The sequence below is a fragment of the Eulemur rufifrons genome, chromosome 30 (assembly GCF_041146395.1).
Source record: "Eulemur rufifrons isolate Redbay chromosome 30, OSU_ERuf_1, whole genome shotgun sequence".
Classification (NCBI taxonomy): Eukaryota; Metazoa; Chordata; class Mammalia; order Primates; family Lemuridae; genus Eulemur; species Eulemur rufifrons.
Genome location: NC_091012.1, coordinates 111,545,793 through 111,557,138, shown reverse-complemented (window position 1 = coordinate 111,557,138; position 11,346 = coordinate 111,545,793). Strand labels below are relative to the sequence as shown.

Here is an 11,346-nt window from a genome sequence, read left to right as displayed (position 1 = left end):
GGGTGTAAGGTGTTTTGTACTTCCTGGGGGGGGGAGGGAGGCAAATGATTCTCAGCCACTGGAAACATTTTTTCTGTGTTCCATTAAACATTTTATGTGCAGGAACAATAATGTCTCATACAGAACCTTCTTGTCATTTGGCTTCATCGTTTCAAAATGTGAGGAAATCTAAAAAATGGGGGAGGCTACAGATAATCATGGTGGCAAGGATTTGGGGTCTCTGAGTTCCTGTCCATCCCTCCAGCTGTATCTCCAGCCACCTGTCACAGTCTGTTCCTGGCACAGACAAGGCCTGCTTGTTGCCAAGGACATGACTACTCGGGCCACTTCCATCGGAGAAGGCCAGGCCCGGTGTCCAAATGCAGAAATGTGACTGATTTCGGGGAACACTCATAAACCTCTCATAGCCAGGTGCAGATATCCCTGCAAATGTAAGACCCTACTGTGTACAAAGTAGAAACCTAAATGCCAGGGCGGTGTGGGAGAGGTTGCTCTGACCTCCTACCTGGCCTCTAGGCTCTCCCCTTCCTTTCCACCCCCCTGCCCAGCCCTGCCCTTCTCCTCGACTGGGGGTCTGAGCCTGCGCGAGATTGCGGATGCGGGCGGCCTTCCCAGCATGCGCAGTCGCTGCCCGGCCCGGCTCCTTCAGCCGGAGCCCACGCTGGGTGCGCGCTCACGCACGCGCACGGCCTCGCTGGCGCGCTCACTGGGCCTCTCGCGGCACGCGCCCCCGCCCCGCCCCGCCCCGCCCCGCCTCTTCCCCCCTCCCGCGCGCCCGCCCGCCGCCTGCCGCCGCCGCCGCCGCCGCTGGAGCTCCGTAGTATGGCATCGAGGAGAATGGAGACCAAACCTGTGATAACCTGTCTCAAAACCCTTCTCATCATCTACTCCTTCGTCTTCTGGGTGAGTGCCCAAGCCAGGCTGGTGGCCGAGCCGCTGTCCATCCGTCTGTGTGATGATGCTCTGAGAAAGGAAGGGGGGAGGAAAACCCAAACCAAAAATCAATCTCAGCCCCCTCTTTAAGAAGACAGGCGCGGGGTGCTGGGTCGGGGCTGCGGGATGGCAGGGTGTAGGTCGGGGCTTCTAGGATCCTGGACCCTGCCCAGCACGGGCTGGAGGGGGCTGCGTAGTGGCGGTGACTGCAGGTTGTCGACCTTTCCAAAAAATTTTTTAGTGCATTGATTTCTTTTTTAAGAAAGAACCCTATCGCGGGATAGGGTCAGCCCCTGGGGAAAGTTGCAGGTTTATTCGTCTGTTTTCCTCGCTGGACACCCAACCGTACCCTCCCTTACTAGCCCGTTCGCGGCACCTCTTGGAGCTAACCTGTGGCCAGCTAGGAGCGGGCGCAGGAGCGCGGGTTTTAATCCCAGATTTCCAGTTATTCCCAACCCCTCGGGGCTGCGGGAGTGAGGCACCGCCGGAAGCCCTGTGCCTGCTTGGCTGGGCAAGGGCGACCAGAGTCCCCCAAGCGCACTGATGAAGGGCAGGCGCTGTCACCGCGTGGAGGCGCACAGAGGGGAGAAGGTCTTACATAAGCCATGGGCATCTTTGAGCTTTCTTGGCGACCCAGGAGATGAGTCTTTCGACCCTTTTCCTACATCCCTCCATCCTTACACTCCCCATCTGGTCATTCTATCACTGCGTGAACCCAATCTGCAGCGCCCTGGGGGAGGACCCCGGCCACTTGGTGACAGTGATAGCGCCCCAACTCTGCTCCCTATCTAACCAGTGCTGCCACGGGTCCTTGAAGCTCAATGCAGAAGGGTGACGTCAGCCCCTCAGCCCGGGCTGCGGGGGGGCTGTGCGGTGCACCTCACAGAGGGATGCGCTCTTCTGCGCGCACTGGGGAGAGGAGGAGGCGGGGGGAGGAGGGGGAGGACGAAGAGGAGGAGGAGGAGGGGGCTCCAGGCTTGTGCCTTACCTCATCTTGTTTGGCAAATCCTGGAATCGGTGCAGGGCTGACACTGCAGAGATTCTCTAGGATGGATAGCACCTAAAGACCATTCGCAGTTCTTTTTCTTATGTAGATGACCCCCATCCCCCAAGTTCCTCATTCCCAAGCCAAGCCACAGCCACCCCGCTGGGAAATGAATATTTGCCCTCTCCCCTCTGCCCCCCACCCCCAATCTGGGTCATTTCAGTTTCCAAGACAGTCATTTTGAAATCTGAGGCTCTACAGAAAAAGCCAGTCCCGCCTTTGGTTGTTTTTCTCCTCTTCCCCCGACACCACCACCACCACCACCACCACATATTGGCCCTAATTTTGCTTTGAAACTGGAGCACAGTGCTGTATAAGGTACCCAGACTCAGCTTGATGGTGAACTGGGCTGTTTGGAATGGTCAAGGCAGGAGCTGAGATTTATTAAGGATTAAAAAAAAATCCCTAATGGCTCCTGGGGAATTTCCTTGTTTCTGGTGTTGGTGATTCTTCAGGTTGGGGCAACTATGAACTCCAAGGACCAGGCATAGCAGGAGCTCTTCAATGAGATAGGATAATTAACTGATGTATCACACAAGGCAAACACAGAAACAGACTTTATTTGGATTGAAAACGACACAGGTTGAAATATCTCAGTAGTGGAATTGTGAGCTATGCCCAGATCATATCCTATTATGATCTGCCTGGAAAAAGCAATAACGCATGCTGATTACCGAAACTTCCCAGTAGCCATTCCTGGGAACTGGTTTAGTTTTTTATGTTTCCTTAAATCTCTTTTTGTTTGGCCCATTATTATTTACTTGACTTCTTATTTGTTACTGGAATAAATCATATGGAGGATTGTTTTAGCTTCTTTAAAAATAAGGTTTACAGTGCATAAAAGGAATGTTGTTCTTTCAACATCTCTGCAATGTGGTAAAGAAGAGGGTGTTCAGGCTGAGGCTTTTCATAAGAGCTCCTTAACTCTCCTTGCTTGCATCCCTCCCCACGAATCTAATTACTTAATGCCCCCAATACATCTTAAACAATTACTGCATTTTATATCCTCTGGTTCCTGCTGCCTGTGTTTTAATTTTTTTCTGCTTTCAAGATTTTCATAGTCTTAAATAAAATATTTACCTGGAACATTTCAATAATTTAAATTGTATTCAATAATCATTTCCTATGTCACAATCAAAAGAATGAGATCTCTTCAGAAGCAAGGGTATTTTAAACAAGACATTTTCATTACTAAACCATAGTCCCAGGGCTGTGTTTTCCATTGTACCTTAAATGCTACTTTTTAAAAAAAAAAAAAAAAAGCAGCTTTATTGAGACATAATTCACATGCCACAAAAGTCACTCATTTAAAGTATACAATTAAGTGGATTTTAATATATTATAAATAGTATACATTTTATTATATAAGTAGTATATATTTTAATGTACTTTTAGTATATTCGTAGATATGTATAACCATCACCCCAGTACGTTTTAGAATATTGCATCACTTCAAAGAAAACGATATTTCTTTAGCTGTCATCTGCTTTCCCCTGCAATTTCCCACCCTCGCCCCTGCCAGCTTTAAGCAGCCACTAATCTACTTTCCATCTCTGTAGATTTCCCTATTGTGGACATTTCATAGAAGTGGACTCATACAATATTCATCCTTTTGTGACTGATTTCTTTCACTCAACATAATGTTTTTAAGGTTCATCCATGTTGTAGCGGGTATCAGTACTTCGTTCCTTTTTATGGCCAAATAATATTCCATTGTATGATTATAGCACATTTTATTTATCCATTTGTCCATTAGTGGACATTTGGGTTGATTGGACCTTTTGACCATTATGAATAATGGTGATATAAATGTTCATTTACAAGTTTTTGTGTGAACATGTTTTCATTCTATTGGGTATATACCTAGGAGTGGAATTGCTAGGTCACATGGTAATTCTATGTTTAATTGTTTGAAGAACTGCCAGTCTTCTTTCCAAAGCAACTGCACCATTTTACATTCCCTCCAACAATGAGGGTTTCAATTTCTCCACATCCTTGCCAACATTTGCTATTATCTGGCTTTTTGATTATAGCCATCCTAGGTGTGAATTGTTATCTCATTGTGGTTCTGATTTGAATTTCCCTGACGAGTACTGATGCTGAGCATCTTTTTATGTGCTTATTGGTCAGTTGTACATCTTTTTTGAAGAAATGTCTATCTATATCCTTTGAACATTTTTTATTTGGGTTGTCTTTTTTATTAAGTTGGAAGAGTCCTTTGTATATTCTCGATACAAATCCCTTATCAGATAGATATATGATTTGCAAATATTTTCTCCTATTCTCTAGGTATCTTTTTATGTTCTTGATGATATCCTTTGAAGTACAAAATTTTTTTAATTTGATGATGTCCAGTTTACCTATTTTTTCTTTTGTTGCTCATGCTTTTGGTGTCATGTCTCAGAATCCTTTGTGAAATCCAAGGTCACAAACATTTACCTATTAAATAAGGTTTATAAGAGTGATTTCTCAATTCAGTAAATGCAATTAATACATTAGTCTTTCTTTAGCACCTGGAACTATGTCTGGCACATAGTAGGTACTCAAATATTTGTCCAAACTTCTGAGATTATGCTAGGTAACTAACAAAAAGATGACCTTGGCATTCTTTAAAGTGGAAGATGGAGCAGAATTGTTTCCTGTGTGTTCTTTAAGAGTTGTTTTAATAGAACTTCTTTTTTACCTCAATTTAGATTTAGGCCTAGAAAACATTTGACCTTAAAATGTGGTAGACCAGTAACATCAAGAAGGTTGATGTACTTGAACATATTCTAAACCAGAAGTCTACAGTTACGAAAGAGAGGTCATTGTTTTATTTGGCCTCCTTTTTCTATCTGCAATCATTTTCCCTCTCTAAGGTATTTCTCTAAAGTGATGGTTCTCAACAGGAAGCAATTTTGCACCCTTTCCCATATTTGGCAACATCTGAAGAAATTTTTGGTCACACCTAGCGGGAATGATGATGCTGGCATCTAGTGGGTAGAGGCCACAGATGCTGCTAAATATACTACAGTTCGCAGGACGACCCCTCACAACAAAAAAATTCAAAATGTCAATAGTACAGCAGCCTCTGCACTACTGGACTTACATAGCAGTAAGTCATATGAAGAAAAATAAAGCCTTATGCAAAACTCACTATATTTACTGGTGTTTGGAACCACCATAGCAGAGCATGCTCAACACCATCACATGTAAGAAGAAAAATGTTCTCTATGGTGTACCATAATTCTTTATCTGAAGACAAAAGGTAGGTACCTCTTTACATAATTGTGTTCAAATGGATAGCATGATTTGTCTTCCAGTTAAATAACTGCAATGCAAAGTAAACAGATCCATTATTTTTCTTGATTTGTATGTTTTATTTTCAGGTTTATAGAAAAGGATGGAAAATCATACCTAGGAGTAAATTATCCTGTGCTTTAAAAACTAACAAATAATGCCTAGCACATAGTAGGTTTATTTAGTAAATATTTACTTAATGAATGAATGAATAAATAAAATTTTGTTGACTACTCTTGGCTTTGGCTCAGTTATTTGTTTCAACTCACTTCAATGGAGAGGCTTTTTAAAACTGTTATTTTCAGTCTACCTGTGGTAATTTAAATGTTCTTTTGTCATTAATGTGTGGAAAGGTAAAACAGAAAACTTTACAAGGACTTGCTTATCCTAATGAAAGTTCCACCATTATATTTTCATGATCAACTAGTTTGTCAGACATTCTGGTTATCTAAATTTTTAATTGGAATTTAATTTGTTAAGCTTGAATAAAAATGTATCTGTCTTATTCTATATAAAACAAACCATCCTTCCTTCATGACAAATATAACTTTTTCAAGAACAAGCAGGAAAACTTTTTTTTTTTTTTTTTGTTGAGACAGAGTCTCACTTTGTTGCCCAGGCTAGAGTGAGTGCCGTGGCGTCAGCTTAGCTCACAGCAACCTCAAACTCCTGGGCTTAAGCGATCCTACTGCCTCAGCCTCCCGAGTAGCTGGGACCACAGGCATGCGCCACTAAGCCCGGCTAATTTTTTCTATATAGATTTTTAGGTGTCCATATAATGTCTTTCTATTTTTAGTAGAGACGGGGTCTCGCTCAGGCTGGTCTCGAACTCCTGACCTTGAGCAATCCACCCGCCTCGGCCTCCCAGAGTGCTAGGATTACAGGCGTGAGCCACCGCGCCCGGCCTGGAAAACTTTTTAAATATGTTGCTTACCAGGTAAATTGTTTTGATATAAATTTTTAAATGTATTTTAAATACTCATCTGAGTTCTAAGCTAAGATTTAAATCTATCACATCTAAATGTACTAAATAATATTGAAGAGAAATATCCCTTGCTTCATTCTAGTATATGTTGGATTTGATTTTTTTCTTGATTATCCAAGGAGGTATTTAGCATATTAATAGTGCTATCAAATTCTCTTGTGAAATATCTGATTTTTTTTTTTTCATTTGGGAAGCATCGTTAATCTTTTCTGGGAAAAAATTTAAAAATAATAGTCAAAATGTATTTTTTTCCTTTTTTCATTCAGAAAGTTTAGATACTTGGGTTAAAAAGAAGGGGAAAATATCTTTAAGAGCAGCCCCTAACATTTTACAGAATGTTTGAATTTGGGCACGTACTTTTATAGTTATTCTTTTGCATGTTAGTGCAATTCAACAAACATTCATTGAATGTCTATTACATGCCAGGTACTGAGTATTCAGTAGAATATTTACCAACATTTACTAGCTGCTGCTTTTGGCATTTTACCTACCTTTTTAAGTATGTATTCTACTACTTCTCAACTTTTCAGTTTTAGATGTTATATATTGTGTTTCCACTATGGAAGATGAAGATTTAGCTTTCCTGTCCCTGTCCCCTTCACCCATACTCACGTTTTCCCTATATTGTACTAGATCCTAATATATTATTTATCATTTTATCATTATCATATATCATATTGGTTAGAGCAGGAGTCAGTGATTTCATTAATATGACTAGGTAAACCTATTCACAGCTGAGCCATGCAGTGTGTATGTTATGATTACTTGCATAGCTCTTTGTTTTCTCTGCAATTAAGAATTGTCTTGTTTTATCTTTTGCTCATTAGTTTCCTATGTTCACCGCAAATTTAGCTCCATATTCTCCCTAAGAGCTGTATTTCTTCACTCAGTATGTTCAAATACTTCATGTATCATATCAGTTTCTTCTTGGAGACATTTCTCCCAAAGTATTTTGATCTTCAATCTGGACTAGTGTTCTCTGGGCCTCTGAAATAGCAGACATCATTATAATCTTCCTTCACCATTGTTCTAGGGAATCCTCTCTTTTATGTTGGATCCTCACTTTCTGAGGTGTCATGCCTTCCTCTTTCTTGGTTTGTTCCTTTATTTTGGTGGAGCAAATCTAGTAACTTTCTGGAAAAGGGTGAATGGGAGATTAATTTTTGAGGCCTTACAGGTATGAAAATCTTATTTTTCTCTTGCAATTAATTTGATAGTTTGGCTGAGTATAGAATCATCATTTGGAAATCATTTACCTGAAGAATTTTCCTGTCTCTCCCTACCCCAAGACTTCTTGTTCTTGTTGTTAGTGTTGGGAAATCAGATGTTATTCTGATTCTTCTTAATCTTGCTTTGCTTTTCTGAAAGTTTTTGGGATCTCTTGCTTGCTCTTAGAGCTCTGAAATTTCACAATAATACCTCTTGGTGTTTGTCAGTTTTTAACTGTTTCCTGTGTACCCTTCCAATCTGGAAATTTTCTGTGTACCTTTCAGTTTGGTCCTTGAGTTTGGGGAAATTTTCTTGAATTATTTTTTTTATTTCTTTACCTTTATTTTCTCTGTTCTATTTGGATGTTGAATTTCCTACTCAGCCTCTAATTTTCTCCCCTTCTATTTTTTACCTCTTTGTCTTTTTGCTCTACTTTTTGGGAGATTTCTTCCACTTTGTCTTGCTCCTATTGCATTTTTCATTTGTTTTGTATGTTAATTTCCAGAAGCTTCTTTTTGAGGTCTGAATGTTCTTTTTTTAGCATCCTACTCTTGTTTCATAACTGTAATATCATTTTTAAATCTCTCTGACAATATTACTAATTGTTTTTTAAAAATGTTTGTTTTTTCCTGCATTGTTTCCTTTAAACATTTTTGTTTTATGGCATATTACAGGTTTACCTCAAGTTTCTGGTCGTGCTTTGCTTTCTGTTTTGTACATGTTTAAGAGGAGGCACTAAAAAGCTGATCAGAAGCTCTTAGCATGAAGTGGGAGTTTGTCAACTGTACATTGGGTGATTTGGCTGGGCAGTTGAGTTTTGGAACCAAGGTCAGGAATATCTTTAGGTCTTTTGGTCTCATCAGATTTTCCACAAAATAATCTTTTAATTGCTCTCTGAATAAAGAAGATAGGAATATGGAAACTTCCACATACAATATATTAATCTTTGCTTAAACTCCTATTTTCAGTGTAGAATCCAGGTCCACTGTGTCTATATTCCCTAATTCAGAGACCCTCTGTACACCCTCCAGAGAATAAATATCTGAACCTATGATAGAATGAGGCAAGGCCAGAGACAGGAAGCTGAAGGAGATCCAATTGTCTTTCAAAAAACTTTTACTGGGTCCTATTTATTTTGTCCCTATTTATTTTGTCCAGGTGTGCATGGAGCTGCTAATTCCTGAGTCTTTTAGGGGTATTTGGGTACAAATACTTTATTCAGGGCTTCTTTCAGAGCTACCATAAGATTTGGCTTTTTGTCAGCTTCTAGGATATCATTGTGGTTGTCTCCTCTTCTATTCTCTTTGTTATTGTGGGTTAAAAAAATCCTTTTATTGTCATTTCAGTGGAGTTTTGGGAGACAGCCAAGATAAATGGATGTGTTCAATCCATCATCTTTACCTGGAAGTCCTTTATATCTGTATCTCTACATCACATGGTACTAATTAAATACACAGTTGATTGTGAGTGATTGAATAGACCATCTAAAATGGCAATAGTTGGGCTATTCTAATAAAAATTGATATCTACTTTTCAATTTTTAAAAAGCTTTTGGATTTCAAGAGAGGTGTTGTAGGTTGAGACAGGCTTATTAAGGCACATCCTTTATAAGTGCAGTCCCCAGCCCCTGGGCCACGGACTGGTACTGGTCTGTGGCCTGTTAGGTACCGGGCACACAGCAGGAGGTGAGTGGCAGGCGAGCCAGTAAAGCTTCATCTATATTTACAGCTACTCCCCATCACTCTTATCACCGCATAAGCTCTGCCTCCTGTCAGATCAGCAGTGGCATTAGAGTCTCATAGGAGCTCAAACCCTACTGTAAACTGTGCATATGGGGGATCTAGGTTGAGGTATCCTTATGAGAATCTGATGCCTGATGATCTGAGGTGGAGCTGAGGCAGTGATATGAGCACTGGGGAGCTGCTGCAAATACAGATTATCATTAGCAGAGAAATTTGACTGCACAGTAAATGTAATGCACTTGAAATCATCCTGAAACTCTCTCTCCCCACCCTGGCACCCAGTCCATGGAAAAATTATCTTCCATGAAGCCCATCCCTGGTGCCAAAATGGTTGGAGACTGCTGCTCTATAAGGTCATCTCGTCATCAGGGACTGGACAAATGGGAATGAAACTCTGAAGGTTGCTGCTGCTTTTTCTGCCTCTCTTATTTCTTTCTTTCTTTTTTTTTTTTGAGACAGAGTCTCACTCTGTTGCCCAGGCTAGAGTGAGTGCCGTGGCATCAGCCTAGCTCACAGCAACCTCAAACTCCTGAGCTCAAGGGATCCTCCTGTCTCAGCCTCCCGAGTAGCTGGGACTACAGGCATGCACCACCATGCCCGGCTAATTTTTTCTATATATATTTTTAGCTGTCCATATAATTTCTTTCTATTTTTAGTAGAGATGGGGTCTCGCTCTTGCTCAGGCTGGTCTCGAACTCCTGAGCTCAAACGATCCGCCCACCTCGGCCTCCCAGAGTGCTAGGATTACAGGCGTGAGCCACCGCGCCCGGCCTTCCTCTCTTATTTCTTCCCATCAAGTAAAGTCCCATGTGTCTTCTGACCTAATTTAGACCTTGCTGGATTAATTTAATGTTTATAGTATGATGTGTGTGTGCGCGTGTGGGGGGCTTGATGTTAAACTGATTATTGCTCTGCTATTTTTTGTTACTATAATGATAACCTTTCATGTTTATTATAGGACTTGTATATTATAATCTGGAGTCTTATTTAATCAACTTTACTTACCATATACAATATATAGTTAGGATGAGTGCACTACCTTTTATAGCATTTGGGGAACATTAAGTCTTTTTTCATTTAGTAGTTGCTTAGAAACCAGCTGAATTTTGGTCCAAACAGAATGAAATACTTTCCTCCATTCTAATCACAGCTAGAGTACTTGATTTGACCCTACCATGAGCTACATTACTTATGATTCATTGACTGGTCAGCATTATATACTGTTTTAAGTAAGTGCCTCAGAAGATACCGAGAATTGAAAGTCATCTGTGACTGTGTTTCTTTGTTTAAACATGCTAAACCCTTGACATAGATGACTAATGCTAAACCAATTTGAAACACACTTTAAAAATATATTCTTATGTCTTTTTCTCTTTTATTCCCATTATAGTGGCTTCCAATTTGAGTTATCTCCTCATGGCAAGCAGATCATTGGATTGCTGCTCTTAAATTTTTTCTTTTGGCTGTCATCCCCCTTGCCATAACAGAATGCTTTTCATTCTTGGCTGTACATTTTTGTTTTCTTTTATATAGAGTCCTAATATTCATCAAGAAAAAGATGTAGGGGAAAATATAGGAATGAGGTTTTCTAGGTTTTGTTTTCCCTTTTGGTTATTTGACCAATTGAACATGTAAGCATTTTAAATAGTTTGGTGATAGAATTAAAGATCACAGTTCTACTGTGGAAGATCTTCTTTAGTGCTTTCTGCAAGTTATGGTAGGCTTTTTCTATAATCATCTGTTTTAGGAGAAATTATAGATGTTTTATACTAGAGGATGATGGTGTGGGTCAGGCACAGGTACTCGTTGAGCAATCTAAATCAGTGATTCTCACCTTATTTGCTTGTCAAAATTGTCTAAGTAGCCCTATAAAAGATGGTTAGATCCCATCCTAAAAGATTCTGATTCAATTGGTATGTGTGGGGGCGTTCAGCATTGATATTTAAAAAATAAGCTCCCAGGTGATTTAGCTGTACAATTAGCATTGAGAAACATTGATGCAGAGAGAACTCAGCAGATAATAGCAGGCCCAGTTTATCTTGAGCCTCCTGTATCTGGAGGTAGCTAGGGAGCATCTAATCTAGTATTTGCCTATTGAATTGGTTTTCGCTGCCCAAGAGTTGGGGGCCAGTCCAGTGTCTCTCAGTAAACCA

At 40.6% G+C, this 11,346-nt stretch overlaps 1 protein-coding gene across 1 annotated transcript in view; it reads left to right on the top strand.

Moving 5' to 3' along the window:
• The first annotated feature begins 816 nt into the window (after positions 1-816).
• Positions 817-11,346, top strand: part of TSPAN7 (tetraspanin 7) — a 113,503-nt gene continuing 102,973 nt past the window's right edge. Inside the window, exon 1 of the mRNA XM_069463132.1 lies at positions 817-903. Coding sequence (XP_069319233.1) covers positions 823-903 — 81 coding nt within the window. The 5' untranslated portion in view covers positions 817-822. The remainder of the gene's footprint in view (positions 904-11,346) is intronic.